Here is a 25,950-nt window from a genome sequence, read left to right on the forward strand (position 1 = left end):
GTCAGTTGTTTAGATCTTTGCGTCATTGAATCGTCATTCACTTACAAATATAATTTCAAATGTAATGTGAAATTTATGAGTAAATTACAAATGTAAATTCCAAAATGGTGTATTTTTTTGTCCCTAGGGAGGTCTAAAATGGAGAGATATATCAACATCTCGATGGGAACTGAAATAATTTTTCAGGCCATTTCACAAGATGTGGCAATGAATATGTGCAAAAAGAAAAAGATAGACAAAGGATATTATTTAGTTCACTTTCACTCTTCTCCTATATGCCTTCCAAACCACCATATTCAACCGCAGATCGTATTTTTGTGGTTTTAAAGTGGTACTTATGTCATACTACTTATCTGGAAAGTGGCAAATTTTCCGATTAGGAGGCAAGGTAGTTGGACTGAAGAGCGGTCTCAGGCAGGTCGATTAAAGAATTTTATTAGCCAATTTCACAGATGAATAAATTCGCAAGAACAACAAATTTTTTTGAATTTTATGATATTAGGATATAAGGTGTTTGCAGATTATTAAAATCATTTATTTTAAAATAAGTAATTACTTTTTATGTACATTTTGGAATATTAATTATACATTATCTGGTTGTGTTATATTCACTCTGATAGATCCTGTGAAAAAATTATGTTTGTTTGTTTGAAAAAATTATGTTATGTTTGTTTAAAATTTATTATTTCTTTATAATCTTTTAATATATATATATATATATATATATATATATATATATATATATATATATATATATATATATATATATATATATGTATGTATGTGTGTGTGTGTGTACAAAAGTATTAGAATCAAGTTAATAGGAAAAACAAAAAAATCAAATAAAAATTAAACCAAAAAAATTATAAAAAATATAAATATATATATATATATATATATATATATATATATATATATATATATATATATATATATATATATATATATATATATATATATATATTTATATTTTTATATATATATATATAATTTCTTTATAATCTTTTAATATATATATATATATATATATATATATATATATATATATATATATATGTATGTATGTATGTGTGTGTGTGTGTACAAAAGTATTAGAATCAATATATATATATATTTATATATATATTTATTTATTATATATATATATATATATATATATATATATATATATATATATATATATATATATATATATGTAGAAATTTTAAATAAAATGTATTTTTAGAATTTTAATAATCAAAAATGTCTTCAAATGCCTATAATATCCGAAAACTATCTTGCGAAATAGTAAATTTGAGAAAAAAGTTTGAAAGATTTTGTCAAAGAAAATTCAAGGGGATGTATTTTTTCCCCATACAGTTTGCATTATTATGTTACATCTAAATATCTTTATTTTGAAAATATTTCTCATTAAATTCTTTTCCTACTTACTTTTCAAATTAAAAATAGTTTTTATTTCTGTCTTCGGAGGTTAAAATGTTTTTTTTTTCCCCGATTCCAAGTTGTCAGTAAATTAAAAGTCAACCTGCATATTTCTATTTATATCACCGACTGATAGAAAATGAAGATAAATTCCAGAATTTGACCGAGATGGAGGAATTTCTCATCAGTTTCCATACCAACCCGAAAGAGTAGTGGTGATGATCCCGTTTCCATGACAGCCAGATGCTCGGGATGCAATCGATAACTGCGCCCTTGCTGCTGCAGCCTCATCCCGAGCATTCCAAGATGAATTCCGGCGAAATTCAGCCCAAAGAAAGGTCACCCAAGAAATACGTACGAATACCCGACTCAATGAGTGGTATTCGTGGTCTTATTGGCTAATGTAAATTCAGGAATTTTAATACTCCCCTGCATCGAAAGTTCATTTGATTATCCGAAAATAAAACTAATTATTCAGGTTGACTATAATAGATTGGAATTGAAAATGAACTCTGTATATGATACTTTGGAATCACGAAATCCAGCTTTTCTGAAAAGTTCGGTAACCAAACTATTGTATTTTGAATGAACTAAATTTGTATTTCAGACTTGATCTATTCGAAAAGGTCTTTCTTACATCTTGTTTACGATGTGAAAATCAGCCATCATTGTAAATATGACACTTGGCTGAGTTTTATAGACAGCATGCCAAATGTACGATTAATTCATCATTGATTTATTTGAAATTATTAATTATCACCATGAAGACATTTATTGACTCATCAATGCTGCAATTAAAGATTTTGATGTGCATCACTTGGAGCGTTGCCTTTGGATTGCCGGAAATAATTAAAGTCGGTGAGTAAAATTATTTAACTATGCAAGCCTTATTATTTTATCCACGTTCGGAACAATACAGCTCCTAAAAATAGTTGCTAACCTGTTTCGATTTAAAAGAAATTAACAATGAATTTTAAATTATTTATTCAATTTATTAAAAAATGTTAAACAGATTTTGCCCCGAAATGAAAACCGAAATTTTGGAGTATAATATATTAATTTATTTATAGATTGGATTTTGATAGTTACCATGATTCTCTTCTTCTTAGCTTTTGTATTCGACAAATAAATTAGATGGTTAATTATTTACTGAATACATGGTCTCATTTTATTTATAAGAGAAGTTGCATAAAATTATTTCTACAGAAATATTCTTTTTTAACTTCTTTACAGCTATTCAGGCGTTTCTTTATTTCTTTTTTTAACACTCGAAATTATGAGATGTCTAGAATGGGGATTGAGAGAAACCATTTATGTGCAAAGGTTTAAAAAATCTTTTGTTAATAGTGCGAACTTATTTTATTATTTTTTTTCGTATTAAAATGGATTCAGTTTAATATGAATAATGAGTTTTGAGCCGGGGAAGGTTAGGAAACTCACCTCTCCAGTCGGTTAGTTTTATTCTGTATGTCGATAACATTGATTAAGGTATTTAAAAAAAATGGCAGTGAAATTTTATTTTGAAAGATCACTATTTCTAGGTATTTTTGTGAAATATTTATTCATTCTTTGTTGAAATAATTTAGTTATCGAAAGAAAAACATATTCCCTTTTCGAAAGCGGCAAAACTTTGTTTACTTTGTGATGATTGTTACTGATTCTATTTCATTTGAATTAAATACTAGCAATCGACAAAATCAATTTTTTAATCTTAGAATCATAAGTATGTTATTTTTATTTAGACGAGCAGATAGTTCATATTATTGTTTTAAATACCTCTTTGTTCTCTAGAATTGGCATACATTAGATCATATTATCAATGCCATTAATCAGCAAATGATACTACGGTTAAAGAAAAGCAGTTAAATGGAAATAACAGCATAAAATTTTGTAATCTTATCAAGAAAATAAACACCAAATTGATAAAACCAAGAGAAGTAACTTTTTAAGACACATCATGCGGGAATTTTAGTAAAAAAAAAAAAAAAAATGTCTTTTGACAGACAAATTTTTGTTCGCCTGTCTCTAGAATTTTTACTGTTTTTGAACTAGAAAAATTTTTTCGAGCTGTATATGCGTCAAGATAATTAAAAAAACCCATACAAATATCCAGTTCTCAAATTTTGGTTCGAAATTAACAGTAATAACCAGGTTATACGGTTAATATAATTTACGGACGTAATGAAAATGTTAATCATCGAACAAACAGAGCAAGGTTATGCATTCAGGCATAGTTACTGAAGGATCCTTTAAAAGGAAATGATTTTTAATGTTTTTATCATCAAAAAAATAAAAATGTCATTAATACTATCTTACTTTTTCAAAACTGCTCGTGTATCTTTCAATTTCTATAAATTATCCAAAGAGTTGTTGTTACAGTGATATGTAGCCGACTGAAATTTTTTGAATGAAATTCTTCAGAAATTCGATTTTTAATCTATGCTGCCTTTTTGAAGTTCCTAGTAAAAAAATATAAAAAATTCTGTGTTTCGAATATATTTTGGTAAATTCAATATGCAAACTAAAACTAATGATTTCTAAATTGTTTATATTATTTAAATATATCCTTCATTCAGAGAAGCTCCAGCATAAAATGCGCCCACAGCAAGTAGCAAAATAAGCCCCTCCGAATTTTTTTTTTACAATCTTCATATCCCACACCCCTTCAAATATTTTTTCATCCCCAAAGGGAGGTTGAAGTTAAACCTAAATAATTACATATAAAAAGTTTTTGAAGTAAGATTGACTACCAGCCGATCTTAATTATTGGCAGTTATAAAGGCGATTATTAACGAAAATATAGTTAAAATGTGTAAAAGCATTTGGAACTGTATTTTAAAACGTAATGGCTGACAAATCGAAATGTACATTCTATGAAATTACTTCAGAAATGGGGGCTCAAGAGCATTAATGCCAGATTTCCCTTAGCATGCTTATTTCGTCCTTGACAAACAGATGGCATACCGATTTTATATTTTTTTAATATACTAACATAATTAAATGTTCACATTTCTTATTTAAATCTTTTTTCGTGATTTGAACTGTTAGCATATCAAGTATTTCTTAAGCAAAGAATACAAAATATCATTAAATATTTTCGAAACTATTTAAAATTTCTTTTTAAAGTTTTGTATTATAGCATTATAATGCATTCCAGATAAAAGAGCTGTCTGTACTTAATATTCGAGTACAGTTATATCTATTAATGATAAAAGCGGAAAGATGTCTTGTCTGGCGTTAGAATATGCCAGACCAAATGGCAACGATTAGTTACTAAACTTGACACAAATATACTTTGAAAGATGGAAACGTGCATCTCAAAGTAATTATTCGGCACCCGAATTTGTAAATTTATTAAATTCATTTCCGTAGTAAAATTTTCTCTTCAAATACCCCCCCCCCCACCACCACCACCACACACATATACAAAATAAATATCGACAAATATATTATAATTTCTAAGATATGGTCAAAATTTCATTTCTTTCATTTAATAATGGGCGCGCCATTTTTTAAAACCTTATAACTCTTGAAATTTTCTTCAAAAGCTAACAATTTTTTTTACTAATTGCATGGCGGGTAATCGATTGAATAGAAAAAAAAAATGGATAGGCATAATGGGAAAGTTTCGAGTTGCCGATTAATAAAATATGTTAATTGGCCCAGTTAGAATTAATTAACCAGTTAATCAATATGCTACCTAAGGAAACCTGTTCTTTTGAGAAATTTCCATTGATACCAATCTTATGCAGACGCGATAATAAATTCCAAAGTTGCCCATTATTTTTATTGATGACTGTATTGTGCCAAAATTAATCTTTTGAAATGCTATAGTTTCTAATGATGCGTGTCCTATTCATTAGAACTACTCTACAGGAAAATATTTCTATTTTCCTGTTTTGTAGGTGGTTTGTTCGAATCGGGCGATGAAATGCTGGAAACCGCATTCCGGTACGCCGTGGAGCGGGTTAATACAGACCCCCGGCTACTACCTAACTCCCGCCTGACCCCGCAGCTCGAGAGGGTGGAGCGACACGACAGCTTCCAAGCAGCCAGGAAAGGTGGGAGAATACAGCTTGTTCCATTAATATTCATCGATTTATTTTTAGAAATTTGGGTTTATTTTTACGTACGGTCTCTGAAGAATAAGAAGAAACATCAGAAACGTAATGATTGCGAAATTCCTGCTCTTTGATATCTTATTAAAAAGATCAGAATAAAAGAAATAATAAATAAATATTTCTATCTTGGAAAGTCGCCAAGTGAAAGCTTATAAAAAATCCTAGCATTTGATAAAATGTGGGATCGACTTTCCAGCTGCAGGGAAAAGTATATATTGTACTATTAATATTTATTTTGACTGTTTATAAAAAAATCACGTTGTTTTTGTATTAGAATATTGTTTCTTTTTTTTATTTTGATTTTCATTATTTAGTTTATCTTTTTTTCTCCCCTTTTTACTTCCCGTACGCGAAGAGCAAAAAGTTAAAACAATGTAATAATCAACGAACATTTTTATCCTGAGAATTTGATGCATTTCATTTTATACATTTCTGGTATTTTTCATTTTATACTTTATTGGGTATATATCGATCTTAACAGGATATCTCCGAAGCGCAATGGATTGGAGGGATGGGATTTGATATGTTGGCTTTACAACTATTAAAAATTTCAGTTAAATTTCAAACAAAATACTTGGACGGAAAAGAAATTTGAAATCAATCTGTCGAATTTTGGAACTTGCTATTTATTTTTCTGTATATTCGCGGGGTTGTGAACATGATAAATAAAAAATAGATACTTAAATAAATGAAACTTGATTTGTCTGCCCTCCACAATTGCGCATTTACTTCACATTTTCGATCTAATCTGTCGATGGACTTACTTCCACTAGAAGTGCTTTTGAAAATTTCTGCCAATTTATTGTTGACATCTGCAATCCTTCATGATTGTTAAATTTTCTTCTTCTTCTTTTTGTAATGTGCTACATACTTACTTCTGTAAGCCCCGTGTGATACTTTGTGGTGCACGGGGGATTTATAAATGTTCAATAAAAAAAAAAATCTGTCAATGGAAAAGTATTCAAAGTACATACTATTATACCTTATGCTCTTTTACCCAGACTTTCAAACTACTCGAAAAACCTGTAAAGCCTCGTTCCCATGTAGGGATTGCAATACCGGACCAAAATTTCAATATCGGTATTCAGTATTTTTTAAATCTTAATACCGGGATACCGGTTTTAATACCGGTATTAGAAATTTTGGAAAAAAGAAAGAAAATAAAGGTGTTTCTTTTTTTTATTTGCCAGTTTTGTTAGAGAGTGAAAATATCACAAAAAATAATTTGTAACTTATAAATTATAACAGTATATAATCACAAAAAAACAAGAAAAATCTTATTTATTTAAATCACAAAAAAGTGTAAGTATCACTATTCAGTCTGTGGTACTATTACAAATTTTTGAAATGTGATCTAAAAAAACATAATGCATCCATTGTTCTGTCATTAAGCCTGAAAAGTAATTTTGTGTAAAAATTACCAGCTGCCGGAAACGCTCTTTCGGCATCTACGCTAGTTCGTGGTACGGTTAGCAATGCGCGATATACTTTTTCCAAGTATTTACCTCTAAATCCCTCATCTTCAAATAAATCGATTTCTCGTCGGATGGTTTTGGATATAGCTGATTTCTGTATTGTATTTTGGTTCTTTGAAATTTTTTTATTTATCGCTCATTCTAATTTTTGTTCAAGAGACAATTCCTTTTCACTATCAACAGTAGTGACATCATAATCTTCGATAATTGAACCGAATTCTGAATGTGGATAGCTTTGTGGGAAAAAACTTTTAAGAAACTTTACTCTAACTTAATCAGATTTGAATTGGTTATTTTCTTTTCTTCTTTTCATTTTAATTTTTAAAATTATTAAAATTATGTAAATACCATAAGACATTTTCTATTTCGGTATGCCTTTCTTCTGTGCGTCTTTTTAATGTAATATATAATTCTGCAGATACTAATGTGTGCTGTTCTTTCAGTGACTGCAACATGAAATGTATTGTTGCATTAGCTGTTAATAAATTAGAATCTCTCCGACATGGTGCCTCAATAGTCAGTTTTATTGGAAGTAGAGCTGATATAGTTCTGGATATTAAGTCGAATTCACTATTTGAAAAATTAATTTACAGGTTTAAGTCGATTATTGCTTTTTGGATTGGATTTCTCAGTTTCAAAAATCTTTCCATCATTAGGAGTAAACTGTTCCAACGTGTTTTAGAATCTAATATTAACAGATGATGGAATGGATGATAATCAGATGATGGAAGAAATGCTTCGATCCCACATTAATCGGTTTAGTATCGAATTCTGGAGTGTTGAAGTAGTCGAGAGATAATAGTTATTGATTTTTCTGATTTTTATTTGTCTGTCGCATCTCCTGTTTTCTGATTCATTTTGTCCCCTCCGCAGTTGGTTTTCTCTACCTGATGATTGTATTCTTTCAGTGTGCGATTTGCTGAGTGAAGGCATGGCCGCCATGTTTGGCCCACAGTCCAACGAGGGGAGCGCTGCAGTGCAGTCCACTTGTGACGTGCTGGAGGTGCCTCACATCGAGACAAGGTGGGACTACCGGACCAAGAGGGACAACCACTCTATCAACCTCTTTCCCCACCCTACTGCCCTGGGCAAGGCATATCTGGACTTCGTGAAGGCTAAGGACTGGAAGAAGTTTGCTATCGTGTATGAGGAGAGCGACGGTCAGCTTCAATTTGATGTTTCAGTTCCAACCAAATGTTTCTACTAAATTTCGCAAAAAAAAAAAAAGAAAGAAAAAAAAAAAACTGGGATTATTGTTTTTTTTAAAAGCAAAAATAATCTGAATCATGAAAGATTCTTTTTTAAATAACCAAATGAATATAAAAGCGACCTAATAACTTGTTAACTATTGTGTTTGGATTTTATGTAAAACCAGTGCGCTAGTTTGAAGAAGTCTAATGATCATTACTTCTTTTAATTGTTTTTAAGACAGTGAGAGGTACATTTAATACAAGTTCCCAGAGTAAGCTCTTCTGCCAGCTAAGACTGGAATTGCTATTTCTTAATAAGACCCGCAAGAAATATGAATACAAAATGGAATCACATGATGTGGTTTTTGACGATATAATTTCTTATTAATTTCATAATTATTTTGTGATTATTAATTTTAATAAAGGCCAACACTTAGAAAAAAAGCCAATAATTAAAAAAGAAATACTTAGAAAAGAAGGTCGACATAAGTTCGTGCCAAATATTTTGATAAAGCAAAAGAACTAAAAGGTTTCAATTTCTTATTTCAAATCATAACGTAAAATCTTGATTCGTAATGTGATATCTAGATCTAGTGTAATATAGTTTGTTAATTATTAATTAATAAAATTAAATTTATCCGAATACCCAAATAAATTTCTTTTTTTAATATAATATGAATTCCCAAAATATTTTAATACTTCAATACTAGAAAAAATGGTTCTTTAAATGAATTTTAACTAACCAGTAACGTTTACTTTTTTTTATTTTTCAGTATCTTATTTGTACTTTTCAAATAAAAATAATCATAATATGACGCATGGTAATTTTCTGTTGTAAATTTGTTTTCATATCATCATTATCGGATTATTTTGTGTTATTAAATTTCGTTTGTGTGTTGTGTTTTCTTTTGAGTCTTTTTTTAACACTAACCATCCTTACAGCCTTGATTCGCCTCCAAGAATTGCTGAAGGACCCTTTCATTCGGCAGCGACAAGTGGTGGTGCGCCAGTTCTTGCCTCATCAAGAATACCGAAAGCTCCTGAAAGAGTTGGGAAGAGCCGGTATCAAAAACATTGTCATCGATGTGCCCACAAAAAATGTGCAAACCGTTCTGAAACATGTAAGATATTCCAAATTGAATAAATATTTTAATAGCGCAATGCAATCAATAGATGCAGTCAGTGATGCATAAAATGTGCCATGCCAATTTAATTGCAGAATTCTGTGTAGCTTGCTGGAGTAAAAAGGACATGACGTCATAATGCAGAGAAAGGCAAACGCGCAATCGGTTATTAGATGGCTCATATGAAAGGATCAAGCTCGGTAAATCTGAATGATTCACCGTGAGTGTCTATTATTTGAGCACTTGTCGAAGCGTGGTACAAGCTTTTAGATGCCTTCTATAAATAAATTCCGTTCAAGGCCCGATAACCAGGTGGGTTGCAGCTCCCACCTTGTCATCGGAGTAGTATCGTCACGTTGTAAGTTCTTTTATGCGTCCAAACACATGGATGTCTAAATGTGAAAGGTCCGGGCTGTAAACAGGATGATCCCACACTTCCCACCTAAACTTTTTCAGAAGTCAGCAGGTTTGTTATGCTTCATGCGGTCTTAAATTATCATGCAGGAGCACAATACCTTTCGACAGTTTATCATGCCGTTGAGTTTGAAGCGATTGTCGCAATCAGTTCAGTGGTCACAAAAAGAAGATGCATTATTTGTGGCACCCTTCCACATAGACTCTGTGTGAACCAAACCCCTGTCTCTGTCGAAAGAACAGCGCCATCTTCTCCTTTCCCACAAATGAAAATGTTCGGCACTTTTTTTGAGTCGGTGGGAAATGGAATGTTTCCACTCGGGGGAGATGCGTTTCATTTCAGGGGAGAAGTGATGAATCCACAATTTTGTCCCAAAACTCGTTTCCTTCCTTTCGTAAAGTTGCAGAAATTCAAACGCACTTTCAAAACTCTTCCCTTTATGTTCTTCCTACAATAGACGTGATACCCATCAAGCATAAACTTTTCGAAATTGAACTAATAATTTGGTAATATTTTTGATGCACACTTCAATGATAAGTATCCTGTTCGTTTGACATTTCATCCATTGCTATGCGTCTGTTTGCAAGAATGCATTTCTATATGCGAGAAGGGATTTAAGAATTTGTTGCAGTTGATAGTCTTCCTTCTCAACCAACCTCCTCAATGTCTGTACATCTATTCACAAACATGTTGCACCACTTCGCGATAGTTTGACGTGACATTGCATTTTCACCGCATACTGCATGCAACTGCCGTTAAATTTCAGTGCAGTTATACCTTTTTGTCCATAAAAAGGAATCACTGAACGCCTTTCCAATTTTTTTCGATGTTATATAAATATATATTGATAGAATTTTGCATACATAAGTCATTTGTTGACATTATTTTTATATTGAAAGTTTTGTGCACAATTATTGCAATAATTCCTGCAAAATTTCGAACAAGAAAATCAAGTAACTCTAAATTTAAATTTAAAAAATTTAAGTTGATTTGAAGAAGGGGATTTTTCACTTAAAAAATTAAAGGAAAACAATTTTAAAATTATATATTAAATCATGATGTTTTAAAATATTTTAATACATTTTACTTATTTTGTGCCAAAGCAACATAAAATGCAAGTTTTTTGTTCAAACTTATTTTTACAGTATAAGAAGAATATATATAAAAAAAAGGTACAAAAATTTCAAAGATATTGTTCAGAAATTGAGAATTTTTTGTTGGTGTCTAATTATTGGATCTTAAATTCTGAGGATCAGAAGGAAAAACGAAACATTCAGCCTGAACATTCTTTCAATGATTCGATTATTAAAAAGAAAAAAAAATGTCTGATTATTCTTTTATAATTTTATAGAAGATACAATTATCGTCTTTTTCTTTTATATTATTTCTGAATCAACAAATAGGATATATTTTGTAGATATTTTAAAACCTGATAATTTATTTTTGTCTTATTCATTTAGTAAAAATGTCTTTTTTTAACATTTTTTTTCTATCTAGGCTCAGCAAGTTGATATGATGTCCGAATACCACAACTACTTCATTACTTCTTTGGTAAGAAATTGAAATTTTTTGCTATGCATTTATAAAATCTTTCGTGGGTTTTGAAATGAGTTTTACTCATATTATTTCATTTTAAAATATTTCATCAGTTGCTTATTGTTTTGCATCATATTCTCAATGCTTAGTATTTATCACACCAATTCATTTCGAACTCTAGTAAATTAATACAGGACTTGACCGTTCAATTATATCTTAATAGCTGAACCGCTGAAGATAATAAACGGGTACATAGAAAGAAGCAAAATATATTTCCATTTACTAGCGTATAATGATTAGGTTTCTCACAATGAGGTTCATCCCGCCAACGGCGCATTAACCTGATATCACTAATGTGCCACTCTTAGGGGGACCGACAAGAGTTCATACGTCAATTATTCATCCTCTTTCTTCTTGATGTTTCTGACAATTAAAATTTCTGAACTCGAAATGATGGAAGAACATTTTTCTTTATATGATTAAGAAATGGAAAAAGGGTCATACTTTTATGGGAAATTGGAATGAAAACTCTGAAAATCTGTTTGATCTCTTTCTAATGAGCAAGAAAGACAGGAAAAAAAAATTTGATGAAAAAATAAGAAAGTCAAATTGCAGTTACAGGCAGCATTTGCTGCTGAGTCAAACTATAATAAAATGTGTGGTTTCTATATAAATCGGCATTTCGCTAATCTGGTTCCTTCAACTGTACGTCAAGCATTCACAACAACGAGCGGAAAGCATAAAAGGGGGAGGGGGTTACTGCATGTAGTTATCAACGAACTTGGTGTAACTGAAACAATAAGGAGCTGCTTAGTAACCTTTGTTAAATATTGTATAACTTTAAGTATTTTATTCGATTAATGCAGACTTTGCATTTTAAAATACTTTTTTTAAACGGAGAATACTCGGCAGTCCTCTGATTTAATATCTTCCTTATTGTAGAAACTATTGTATAACTATTGAAGCAAAAAAGTGGATTGATAAAAGTATTATGAAGTTAGTAAAATGTGTATTTATTCTAAAAAATATGTTTAGGTCAATGTTGCGACATCATCTGGTCTTCTGAATAGTGGAAGGAATTTAAATTGATGAGAAAGAGTGCTCGTTCCTTTTCTCATAAGAGTGCCCCATTAGAAGATAAAATAATATTTTAATTTGCTTATAAAATGACAATTTCTAATTATCTCACCATCTGTAAAGAAAGAAGCGACTTTTAGAACACTGATACATTCAGTTATGCAGGCTTCGTATTCTATTTCTCCGAATATTACGAACCCAAGATCACAAAAGCTAGAATTCACATTTGAATTATGTTCTATATGAATTGGGAGTTCTATTTTAAAACATGTTAATAAGTCCCAAAATTAAATGAAAAAAGAAAAATCATTCGACTTATTTATTAAAAGGTATTCTAAAATTGCTTGAGTTGCTCTACATTATGCTCCGGGTCTCTAGTAGAGAACCTTCTCTCTCGGCAAGCATTCTTCCCTCTTCTTTTCTGCACTCAGTGTTCCTGTAAAATGATAGAAAGGATTTTGCGCTTGAATAGACTGGCAGAAAAAAAAACATCTGAAAAATGTAAGGCATTCTTTCGTTTTCCTATAATTTATATGGCATTCTGGGTATTTAATGATATTGAGATTAGCTATCTTTGTAACATGTATAAATAGATTCTTTAAATTAAATATTTTAATTTAAAAAATAGTTCAGTACAAACATTTTGTGAATTAGTTCAGAGAAACATTTATTTACGCAATACACAGTCTTTGAACATGCGTGTTGGGATTGTAAAACGGTATATTATTAGGCAAAAATAATCAAATATGCCTGTTAACATACGTTTCTTACGAACATAGAAAAATCTGTCATAACGTTTAATCGTACAAAAATCAGGCATATACTATTACAGCTATGTAAATCTGTGACACTGCTCTGGATGATTTTCTGAACGAAAGATTCTTGAATTGAAACTTGTTTTGCTCCTTAGGATTTACATACAGTGGATCTTGAGGACTTCCAGTACGGCGGCACCAACATCACAGGCTACAAACTGGTGGACGAAGAAAGTTCGACGTACATCGACGTTCTCGAGAGCTGGAGAAGTCCGATGTTCCGGGCCGCTGGCAGGGAACCTTCTCTGACGGTAAACACTCTTTTTTCTACTTTTCTGAGCTCCTGTAAAATGGCGGAGAGGATTTAGTACATATTTTCATGGGCATTAACTAATGTGTATGGAAATTATCTCGCTCAGTACCAAGAGTCGAAGTACCATAACGAAAAAGTTTATCAAAATGCCATTTGCAATTATAAACTAATAGTCTAAGAGGAGAAAATTTCTAAATAACACAAAAGTGCACTAATAATTATACACTTTAAAATTTTAGAAAATTCTTTTCCAATGAAATAATATGTAAATGGCTGTTATTCGAAAAACATAATTTTTAATCTAAAGTGTTTTATAAATAATAAAACGAAGAGAAAAGCGTTCATAATAGTTCTCATAATTTAATTCTAATCAATTATCCTTCTAATCAAATTGATAATATTATGTTTTTTCTCAAGTTTTTGATAACGGCTGACATATGACGAACTTCTAAGGAAATGTTTTGATCATCAAAAATTTATTACTATAAGAAGCCTGGAGGTTAGGTAATATACTTGCACATCTTTTTCCCTATTTTCATAAGATTTGAGCGGTATTAAAGTTGCATTTATGGTAACCGTTTCAGCAGAAACAACACCATTGAGCGCTAATTGAGTTCGTTTGTTGACAACCGAAACTTTTGGCAAAATAAATGGTTCTTCAGGCAAATTTCGTCTTCGTCTGAAAAAACTTGAAAAGATAAATTATTACCCAGCTTACCTATATATTTAGATACAGTGTGGGTACTAACAAATGATCCATATGCCCGAAACTATAAAAAAACTATTACGGAATTAGCATGACCTTGAATAATTTCAGACTGGTATTCTACATCCGTGGTTTCACAAAATTACCTGTTATTAATGAGATGCAATCCAGATTAATTCCTATATACAGGGATGTCCATCCTTTAATTATCCTGTTTTAAAGCTGTCTAAAAAAAAAAATGCTTTTCAAAAAGTTATCAAATTTTGAGTAGGATGTAATAAAGGACAGGAACTTGTTGAAGCAAATAAAAAAATAGCTCGAAATTTTCCACCAGTGAGAGTTTTTTAATGAATCACACATCTAAGACTGATTCAAAATTATTAATTTTAAAATTTTAAATTTTAAATTTCAAAACCCCTGTATTTATAGGTAACAATAATTCATACTCAATAAATTACATAACCTATAAAGTGAATTGAAAACTCTAATTAAAACCTTAAAACCTCTCATAGATATACTTTTGACAGTAACTATCATCCAAAACGCTCAAGTTCACTGCTTTCAGTTGAAATTCATCAAAAAGACAGACCTCAAGAAATTTGTCTTCGATTTCAGGAACAGCAGCGAAACACAAAATCTCTTAACAAGTTGCAGTTCGATTACTATACGCAATCAAAAACTTGTTCGATAACTAATTTTTGAGCAGAAAATTTAAACGATTAAAGAATCAGAAACAAAAACTCAAATTTTTCAATTTTCTAAAAGCAGATTAATTCGTATTCCTCATATCTTTTATTTGTTAGATTTGTTCTTCTTTGGTTTGCTCTGTAGTAGCATGATTGGAATTGGTGCTCTTGCCGATTCCAGTCATTCAGAGTAGATTTTATCAGGATTATTATTCATATTCATTTAAAAGTATAGTAGCTCCTTTCATACACCATCTTTGAAGAATTTTAAGACTTTTTTCAATCTGTCCTCTGAAATAAAATAGATATTAAAGTTGTCATCTGTTTTCACTGTAGTATAATACAAGCTGTGTCATACATTCATGCAAATTTCAAAAAAAAAAAAAAAAAATCATAATAAAAAAGTAATGTTCGAAAAAAATTGTGTTTTAAGGGTATATGTTCAGAGACCTTTTGACTTTACCCCATTAAAAATAATTCAAAAAATGATAAACAGATGGCTTTGTCAAACTGAGATGTTTTATGCAAATCAAGAAAACAGAGCATAGTAACTTAAAAGAGAGCATTTCATTTTAAAGCAAAATATTTTCAACATGACAGCCACCATAAGGCTTGAAGCAAGTCAGGCACGTAACTAAGCCTATCACAGCTGAGTGTAGCATCTATTCACCCAACTAGTTGAATGGTATCTTTCAGTTTTACCAAAGTGGCTGGAGTGCCCCGGTAGACACGAGACTTTACAACCAAAAGTTTGCTGGACAAGCCGTGAAGTGAATCCGTAAGATCTGGTGTTAGTGAGAACCAGTTAATCATTCCTAATCGGCTTATCACTCTTTCCTCGGTGAATGTGTCTAGAAGGAAAGTCTTGATGGAACGAGCAACGTGAGAAGGTCACAATTCTACATGAAAGTGAGGGCAGGCAACGCTATACTTTGTTTCACCCTAACTTGGCAGTATTGTTAAAGGTAGAAAATGTGACGCTCCGCTTTGGGAAAGAGTTCCCCATCAATTCCGACTTTAAAATAGTTAAAATGCGCAGAAATTTATCAAATAATATCATAAATTACAGAAATCATTTTTTTATCAATATGTATTTAAAATTATTCTCAAGTTAGAAGTGCTTATATGTCAAGTATTTTGTAAATAAAGCGAACGAATAAAACTAAAAGATTGACATAATGAATTCCACTTTGGTTAGAACCGGTCTTCAAGGTCAAATATTTGGCGCGCTTTTCTTTTACGTCTCCGCCAACTTAACTTCATTCAGTTCGCAACCATTATCATCTTTCGTACTTTTTTATTCTCGCTTTTTTAGCAGCTGATATGTTTGATACTATTAATCGCATTAGTAGTTATTAGTTTTGTTTGGTGAATATTTATTCGATTCGTCATTTCTATTAACTTCTAAAATGGTTGAAAAAGAGAAAGTGTTATCACCGACTACGCTGTGCACACCTTCAAGACGAGTGAAACCAACAAAAAGTGCAGCACGCAGAAACATATTAAATGTTTATTCTCGACTCCACGAAGACCCTTAAGATTCTATCAATCAAATCGTCGATAAAGTTTCGCATCTTACAGATGTTTCGCAATGAACAGTTTTCCTTTTGAAAAAAAAAATAAAAGCATCCTTTAAGTACCCCTGGAAAGAAGCGACCAGGCTCAGTAGATAAACATTCAGGTCTTGTAAAATATGATGATTTCACATTATTCTGTATTTGACGAAAAATCCATGCATTTTTTTGCAGAAATGAGACCCTAACATTAGATAAAGTTTTAAAAGATGTGAACGATGATATAAATATCTTTTCGAAAAGCATTAGCCGAACTACGCTTTACAGAATATTGAAAGATATATTGTTTTCTTTTGAGAAACAGTGAAACGAAATGAAATAACTTTAATGATTTATTAAAATAGTGTGTCAATAATATTGAAAAAATAATGAAAATAAGGAAACAATTAATTCTCTGATAAAGTGATAATATGATAAAGTAAATAAATATTTACCATTTGGCGAAAAATTTGCGAGATAAAGTTTCGCCAGCGATCTGCATTTCTAGTAACTTTGTACTTTAAAGTAACCCTGTTCCCCTGATGACGTCTGCGATTCGGAATGCCTAGAAAATACACTACTGCCAAGTTAGGGTGAAACAGAGTATAGTCTATGCTGCAAAGCAGACACAACGTGGTTTCGCAAAAGCGTAAGATACCGTTCTGCAGAGACGAAACAGGTTTTCTAACCGGACACAGGACAACGCTGTCCTAAAAAAAGGCCCCAAATGAAGAACGCGGTGAAACCACAGCAAACGGTCACATGCAGAGAATGTAGTGATTTGGCCGTGTACTCAGGAGGGTTTGATGTCACTTGGATATGAAGTTTTTGAGTGTTAACGCCATCATGCCAACGCCAATAAAGTGGTCTTGATCTGTTCACATGATGTGAACATATGTTCAGCAACCATTGTGGTTCAAGTTCCCTTTGTGGATGTGTCCATGTTGCAAAGACCTGTCTTTCATTGGAATGTGTTGGCAGTAATTGTTGAAGTGCCTATATCTTGTACGAATGCACTTTCAAGATTCTATGCAGAATGCGTTGGATGGATATTTATGGAATCTCTTCTCTTTCAGCTTAACGTGCACTGCTATTCCCCGTTGATGTCACGGATGACAAATTTTCCATGACATTTTGTAAAAAAGGGACGGGGTCCGCACTGATGGATGGTCTGCCACTTCGTGGACGATCCTCCAAACTCCCAGGTTCTCAAAACGGTACACTAAATTTAGTATTCAATTCAATAAAATCGAGGCTTTTATTTCATTTGATTCCTTTCATCGTGCGGAGCTTTCGCAAAAGTTTGGTCGTGGATTCATCGTTCTTACAGAAAAGTTTAATTACTATTGTTCGACCTGGTAAAGATTGCATGCTGCTGCCATAGAATGACGAATTATAACTATCTTGCTTTGCATAAGCCCTCTCAGTCTGAAGTGTGAGTGCCATCTATGGGTCATTTTTTGAATTTTTTTTTAAGTGTAAAATTTAAAGACTTTGTAAATGAAGTCCCGCAAACGGCAATTTTTGGAGCATTATTTTTTTTTACTATAATTTTTAGAAGTTTGCACGAATTTATGGAGAACCCTGTATTTATTATGTGTTATTACATTTATTCGTGTATGCATTATCAGGTCACATTTTTCATGCATTATTTTTTGTTATTATCATATAGTAATTTGCACGAAAGGAGCATTTTTCTATCACCTTCTATAAATTCCTGGTCTCTCTTTGGTTTGGCATAGGCCACAAAAAAAAAAAAAAATTAATAGTTTTTGAATTTTTAAACATCTTGATATTTTTAAGAAGCATTTGAGGTAATTTTTGGTTGTTATCAACCAAGAAATCAATTACAATGTCCTAGTATCCGCATCCCATTTGTATAAATTCGAACTCTCTCTCTAGACGGAGGCGGCCCTGCTATACGACGCTACACGGCTCTTCTCGAGAGCGCTCACCGATCTAGACAGAGGCCAAAAAATCCACATCAAATCTCTCTCCTGTGACACTGAGGAACCCTGGCCACATGGAATCTCTCTCATCAATTACATGAGAATGGTAAGAAGCACCCTCTGTTGGTTTTAGTTTTCATTAAGAACCAAAAGGATTTTCTTCGCTCTAAGCAGTATTGTTAATACTGACATTTTTGCCCTTCTTCAGTGAAAATATCTATTTTCTTTTCAAAAAGTCAATTTTTGTAAAGTGCTTATATGTGGTTCTGGTATTTAAAAAGTTATTTTTTTATATATGTTAATTAAATAGGAATAAATAGTGCATTCAGTTATTCCCTCTTCTTGCCCTAAAATATAGATACAAGAGTAAAATAACATCTAAAGAAAGATTAAAATAAATAGAAAATCTCCGTCTATTTTGATACAGATTAAAAATATTTTTTATGTGTGTTAAAAACAAACTTTATTCACTTGTATATACGCCATTTTGTTAGGTAATGATTTGCCATTTTTTTTCTTTTTGAAGTTTTATTATCCCGCTCACACAGAACGTTCGTAAGTTTTAGCTAAGAAACTACTCAAGATGCTGTTGGAGGTTCTCAAGGTTGCTGTTTTATTTTTCCATTAGAAACTTTTTCAAAGAATGTAGCAAATTATTGCAAAGTCAAAAATATGGTAAGACAACTGAGTAGGGTTCCATTCATTTTTGCAGGGCAGTCAAAGATGCATTGCTCCAGCGTTATGATAGCGGAAAATTAATTCGTCCGCTTTACGAATGGTCAGCTTTGCGTGCTTGTGGTCATCACATTGTCAGCTCTCTAGTATATTTAGAAAATGAATTAAGATCGGACAGGTTGGATCACAGAACGTGGAAATCATTTTTATAAATAATTTCTCAGGGATCTTTGAGTTATCAAGAAACAAAGGCAATTGACTTGTTATTTGTAAAATAATGTAAACCAGCGAGTGCAAAAATCATCTGTTTATGAAATCATACTTGTATATGCAGATATTTACTGCTCGTAAAAATTGCTCAAAAGCATTTTCTCATTAATTTACGCCTCTTTTCGATCATTCTGCAAACGATCTGTGGTTGCGGCATTATTCAGTTCTGCAGATTTTCAGAAATTTACTTTCGATTCTTTCTTTCTTTCTTTGAATAAATGTCCATGAAACTTTACTGTTTTTTCCCTGCAGATTAATGTGAAAGGCTTGACTGGCGATATCAAATTCGACCACCATGGATTTCGGTCAGATTTCAAACTCAAAGTGCTTGAACTTACTTACGAAGGCTTGCGAGAGGTAAGGTAATTTTCTTACCGGTATCTAGATTTGCATATTAAATACATTTTGTTAATAAATTCTCTGTAAAACAGCTCAGACATATCATGCTATAGCAGGAAATCGACAAACTGAAAATATTGACGCTAATTTACCAATCACTCAGGTGTTTTGGAAAATGTTTTCTGATTATTTACGAGAAAGAATAAGTTAATTTTCACTTGCAGATCATATTCGGTATTATATTTCCTTCAAAAATGTAGAAAAGTGTCTTTATTCGGAAAAATACGAGACATTTGACAATCTAGATTTGGATTATCGAAACACCTTAAATGTCCACTGTTGAAAACAGTCTTCCTAATTCAAACATCTGAAGATATTAAATTTCAATTTATGGAAAGGAAGGAAATCACTGAAAGGGGAAAAAAATTCACAACTTAGTAAACTTTTAAAAATATGCAATTTGTTACAAATACATTAGATTTTAAATTATTTCAACAGAGTGAGATTTATTTTTAGATTTTAATTACCCTAAATTGGGCCAATTTTGCCAAATTTTCCTTTTCTTTCAACTGCTTTATAAATTAGCAATGCATAAAAGTATTTCAAAACTTTCATTAACTATTTTCTTGATCCCTAGTTTTACATTTTATAGAAACATGAAAATTTAAATGAACATTTATACATTTAAAAAGATGGCTTTGACAATGTTATGCTTTGAAAATGGCTTTTCCAAGTGTATTAGAACTATTCTAAATCCTTCAAAATCATAAGAAAAAATATTTTTTTAAACTATGAAAACACTTTATACATTAGTACTACTCTTTATTGTAAAGACAAAAATATTCAAAATATAAAAATTCGAATGTTTAAAATTCAAAAATCTCAAAGTCAACAAAAAACGTTTCCCATTTCATAAAAAAAAGGTAAATTTCTTTCGGTTTTCGTTGCAGAAGATTAGTTATATACATGATATTTTGTACATTCAATAAAGTTTTGTTAAAGAAAAAAGTTTTTCACCAATAATTCGTGCGAAAATATGATACATAAAACTCTCCGTCTCCATACAATTGTGCAAAATTATCTAAAAAGCCACTCTCGCTTTTTTTTTCATGAAGTTTTCCTTATCAAAAGATTCAAGTTTTACTTTTGAAGGACCTTTCTCCTGGGTCACAAAGACCTACAATATTTCGACGAGTTCGTCAGATGTGAAAGAAACAAACAAATTCGCTTATATTATTGTAAGGATTCCTCAGAGAGTTCTTCCATCTGTGTGTTCCCTCTCACCCTAATCTGATTTGCTGTAGAAATATTTGGGGGAGATTAATCTTTCCCCATCGACTTTAAAACTGTGGAATATCTCTTCCCCAAACAGAAACCTTTCACAAAAAGTATCAAAGCATCATCAGCCCAGTCTGCGCATGTAAGGCCTTGTTCATCCTCCTATTCACTGCTCAATAAAATTTTGGCGTCTTCGAATGAAGACAACTTTTATTCTCAACGGTTCTTAGAGGGATTTCAAATGCTGTTTTACTGGCCAGTTCCTTATAAATCTAAGTAAAGACGATAGAATTCAACGTAAAATAATTATAATTTTGATTCCTTCTACTTCCTAATACATTTCTGCATCTGAAATACTTATAAAGTAAGCACATAAAACACTCAATTTCGAAAAAGTAAAAATAAGAAAAAGAAAAAAAAATCTGAGGAAAAGAAAAAAATATTAGATTGGTTCATTTTTAGCTATTTTTGCAATTTTGTCAAGTTAGATTATTAAACCAAAATATAAAATAAAATTTAAATCTAAAAGTTGTTTTCAAATGAAATTATGTTGTGAAAAACAAAAATGCTGATGAAAAGTTGCAAACAATTGATAAGGGTTGAAAGATGCAAAATGCTATCGTTAAATGCCTCCTCTGTGCGACGAAATCAATGGCACCTTTATTGCCTGTTTCAGTAACTTAATCAAACATTATTTTATTCAAAAACTGGCAAAGTTGTCCCAAATGTCGCATTTTACTGCATTTGATAAACAAACGGAAATTCATTGGAAACTAATGAATTAGATGAAAGCATTTTTTCCTGGAGTTCTTTGATCAATCTCTGTAAGTTTTGTAAAAGTCGAATGACTGTTTGAGTTATATGCGGACACAAATTGCTTGCAACCAAAGAACTGGATAATACTTTTTTTGAATGAAGAAAACCTCATCATTTTAATATATTTCTAATCTTACCAGAAAAACTGCAAACTTTTTTCAAGACCATCATCCTCATTTTGTTGTATCTCCAGAATTTAAAACCTATTTAACGAATCAAAATAAATCCTATCATAAGATTAGATGCTGAAAACACTTTTATGTTTCCATTAAGGTTGTGATGTTCCTGGCCATTCGGTTCATTCAGATCTGATGGAAATATCGAAAATAATCCCTTCATATTTAAGTTTGCAGGAATGCGTTATTTTGCTAGAATATATTTCTTACGAATGTAAATTATCTCTTACAATTATTTATTATATTTCTTACAATTATTGAGATGTCCTATGTCGTTGCAGGCTGGCGAGTGGAACATCCACACGGGTCTGAACATGACAACTAACTACACCAGAGCGGCGGAAGAGATCATCCAGTCTTTAAAGAACAAAACTCTCATTGCAACAACAATTATCGTAAGTCAGTGCTATCGCATTCAATTTTGTCGACAACTCTTGTCATAAAATTTTAATTATGCATTTGCTAATAAAAAGTTAAAAATTAATTTTCTTAAATTATTTAAGAGAACGTATAAGGAGACTCTATTAGGCACTTTTATGAATTATTCACTTTGGGTGATGAAGTTTTTTTATGCATGTGAATTAAAATATAAATATTCAAAATGCCTTAATTTTTTTAAGCGGAACATTTTATTTTTAAAAAAATTAAAAGTATACAATTTTTAAAAATTTTAAAAGATTCCTGGCCTATTTAATTCGTATTTTTTTCTATTATTTTTACACTTTTACTTTATTTAATTTATTTGGAACAAAACTATGTCTGAATTTCTATTCTAATGAAATGCTCATTTTTTAGAAATATTTCCACCCACAAGCACTGAATTTTCGTAAGATTTTTATGTTTTTCGGCACTAATATTGTCTTTTAGCTATCTAAAATAACTCTAGAAAAATAAAGTGAATACACAAGTTTCTTTTAATGCTTAACCGAAATCTTCATTATCGATTTTATTTAATTTTCTCAAACACCTGAAATATTTCAATAATAATAGAACATTGTTTTGAAAAAAGTAATTAAAATATACTTAGTTTTTCTCTTTATAAATATATGTCCTTCATATATTTACTTTACTGAACAATACATTTTATGATGCTTTTTTAGTTGAATATAAATTTAGAATTTGATTCGTATGTAAACTTTGAAAAACACGAAAACAGCTGAATTAAAAGAACGACCCATTAAAAAATATTCAACATTCTGGTTCTGAATTTATTACCGCTAGGAGAATTTTTGTAAGTATCTGCGATTCAAAATGCTTTAAGATATATATAAGAAACTTTCAATCTTGAAATAAGGAAATGGATATCGATTTCAATTTTTATTTGAATGATGAGAAGGGAAAGTAATGTTTTTTTTAATAAAATATTACTTTCCTCTTTACATAAATATTTTACTTTCACATGTACATAGAAAAAGTATTGTAATTGTAAAAAAAGAAGACTTGCATTCGAGATATGGATTAAATCTCCATATTTCTGAGTCAGAAAAACGCATTTTTATAATTACGTCTATCTTTTTACAAACTCAATACTCTAAAATGTTGTATGAACTATCCTTTGTATATTTTTCACTTTCCTGAGTTTGCTTCTGCTATATTAGAAGATTAGTAAAAGTTTTCTTATGCTATTCACGTTGAAGATATTTGTTTTATGAGAGAAAAGAGGTGAGAGGTAGATCGAACTTCAAATTATTATTTAGAGTTTTCAATAACTTCCCCATAATTTCTATTTTTCAGAACGCTCCATACACGATGCTGAAAGAGAACCACGAGTCCCTGGAAGGTAACGATAAATACGAGGGTTACTGCATCGACCTTCTCAAGGAAATCGCCAAAGTCATAGGGTTCCACTTCAAAATTAAGCAAGTCGATGACGGCAAATATGGTGAGAGAAACGAACAAGGCGAATGGAACGGAATGATCAAGGAGCTCATCGATGGGGTCAGTCTCGTGGTTTCTTTCTCGATTTTTTTTATTTGTTTGTTTGTTTTGTTCCTATTTTTTATGTTACAGATGAACAAGAGCGTTCTATCTGTCCCCATTCAAAAAAATAAATGTCCACAGGAAACTAAATCTAAGCATTCCCTGAAAATGAAACACCTTATTTAGTCGATAACTCAGATTCTTGGCATGTTCTGTAGAATGGGTGTTAAAGGCCAGAGGCATAAAATTGTTTCTTTAGATCCACAGGTTATAAACGATTTAAGAAGCGAAAATGGTACCAGGGGCATGGTGTTATCTATTTTCCTCCACCTTACCATTATATTTCACTTTGAAAGTGACAGGAATGCAATAACGTATTTTCTCTATAGCATCATGCGAGAATAATTCTTATATCCCCCTCGTCCCTGCACCATAGCCCCCCTATCCAGAATGTTTTATTAGACTCTCATCTTAATGGGAGTATTTATCATTGCTTTATTTAGAATTAAAACCCTTTGTAAACAGCAAAAGTGCAGCGAAAGACTTTATAACAAGTTCATTTAATTGCAGAGCCAATACAATTTGTGTGTCGAGGATTGTTTTAAACGGATTTTACGTAAATTTCATGTGCTGAAAACAGAAACAACACTTGTGTTTGCTTATCATCTTTTATTTAAAGGATAAGACAGAAGTGTTATTTACATTAAGGCATTGAAGTAGATTTATGGTTTAGGTATCGATATAGAATTTCCCCTTTAATAAATTAACTAAAACATTTCATTTAATAGAAGGAAAAAACATTGTAATCCAACAAATCTACAATAATTTAATTAAAATTTAGTAATGAATAGAATAAATAAATAAAAAGAAAAAGTTACATTATGTCAGTCCGAAAATTTCACTTGTTTGGCAGGATTGGGTTAAATTTATGTCTCTTTGGCACTTCCAGTAGTATCCATTATCTTTAGTTTTTATTCATGGCGAAATCGTTTACCTTATTTTTTTTTAAGTTGCTAAAATGTTTAGGGAAACGATCTACATGCTTGTGTAAGTAACGAGCCTTTTCATTCATATTACAATTAAAATTTCCGAAGCCATTAAGTATTCTGTTCATAAAATCAGCATTGTTTTCTATTTCGTAGATATTCAAGAGGCTGATAGCAATAAGAAAAAATTCGTTTTTAGCTCCGTATCACTCATAGAATCCACGAAATGAGGATCATTTATGGATTATACGTTTAAAGACCAAAAAATGTTTTGACCGTGTTTCTTCTAGGTGGGTTCTTTTCGTTGTTCTAAATGTGCAAAGAAAAGGCACTCTGGATCAGAAGCCTGTAGAAGCTGTTTTAAAATTACTGTTAAACTGTTTAAAAAAACCTTAATCTGATATAAATTGCTCATGAAGGGCACACGCATGACATTTCTTTTTCCAAAAATTATGTCATAACTAGGTCACTCTTTTTTTAATCAGTGGTTTTATTTGTTTTTGTTACTTTACAGGCACAAAAAGCAAGAATATTTTGCGTAGCCCTATTGCAAAAGTTGTAACTTTCTGCCGTTTAAAAAATTTGAATTCTATGGCTAGTGTCATTTTGTATTCTATCATAGCTGTAACAGGGATTTGGGTATTTGATGACGGTGTAACTAAAATTTTGACTTAATAAAGTGATAAAAGAGAAAGTAAAGTCACTTATCTTTTGATTAATTAGAATTTTGAAAACAGAATTTAAAATAAAATCAATATAATAAATTTTGGGGGGCCTTGAATTAACAGCAGCTCCGAGCGGTGTAGTCCAATTAGCCTACTGGATAAGATGTGGCCTTCCGTCGCTGATCAACGAGAAAGTTAATTGTTCTTAAGGCTACACAAATTACCCATTGCTTCTTGTGAAGTAACTCATGGCAGCAGTCATGTTATCTCATTTTTCTTTCATTCCCCTGTCGAGTTTCTGTGTAAAAAACATATGCTAATATTCCTTCTATTTTTTTCATGTCATTCATTTTCCTCTGTTCGTTAAAATGTTTCGGAATTGTGCCTTGCCGAATCTTAGAAAATAGAGAAAAACTGTCTTCGTGTTTATAACGAATAGAAAATAGGAATTTGCGGTGTTCGCTCTTCTGTACAGATTTTTATACAGAAGCGAGACAGCCCGA

At 31.3% G+C, this 25,950-nt stretch overlaps 1 protein-coding gene across 2 annotated transcripts in view; it reads left to right on the forward strand.

The window, feature by feature from the left end:
- Positions 1-1,721: 1,721 nt before the first annotated feature.
- Positions 1,722-25,950, forward strand: part of LOC129984170 (glutamate receptor ionotropic, kainate 2-like) — a 51,736-nt gene continuing 27,507 nt past the window's right edge. For both annotated transcript variants that reach the window (XM_056093975.1, XM_056093974.1), the window contains exons 1-10: positions 1,722-2,280; positions 5,328-5,483; positions 7,927-8,178; positions 9,151-9,329; positions 11,245-11,298; positions 13,271-13,426; positions 18,276-18,428; positions 19,520-19,624; positions 22,158-22,271; positions 23,611-23,814. In XM_056093975.1, coding sequence (XP_055949950.1) covers positions 2,184-2,280; positions 5,328-5,483; positions 7,927-8,178; positions 9,151-9,329; positions 11,245-11,298; positions 13,271-13,426; positions 18,276-18,428; positions 19,520-19,624; positions 22,158-22,271; positions 23,611-23,814 — 1,470 coding nt within the window. In that variant the 5' untranslated portion in view covers positions 1,722-2,183. The remainder of the gene's footprint in view (positions 2,281-5,327; positions 5,484-7,926; positions 8,179-9,150; positions 9,330-11,244; positions 11,299-13,270; positions 13,427-18,275; positions 18,429-19,519; positions 19,625-22,157; positions 22,272-23,610; positions 23,815-25,950) is intronic.

The sequence above is a fragment of the Argiope bruennichi genome, chromosome 9 (assembly GCF_947563725.1).
Source record: "Argiope bruennichi chromosome 9, qqArgBrue1.1, whole genome shotgun sequence".
In the NCBI taxonomy this organism is placed as follows: Eukaryota; Metazoa; Arthropoda; class Arachnida; order Araneae; family Araneidae; genus Argiope; species Argiope bruennichi.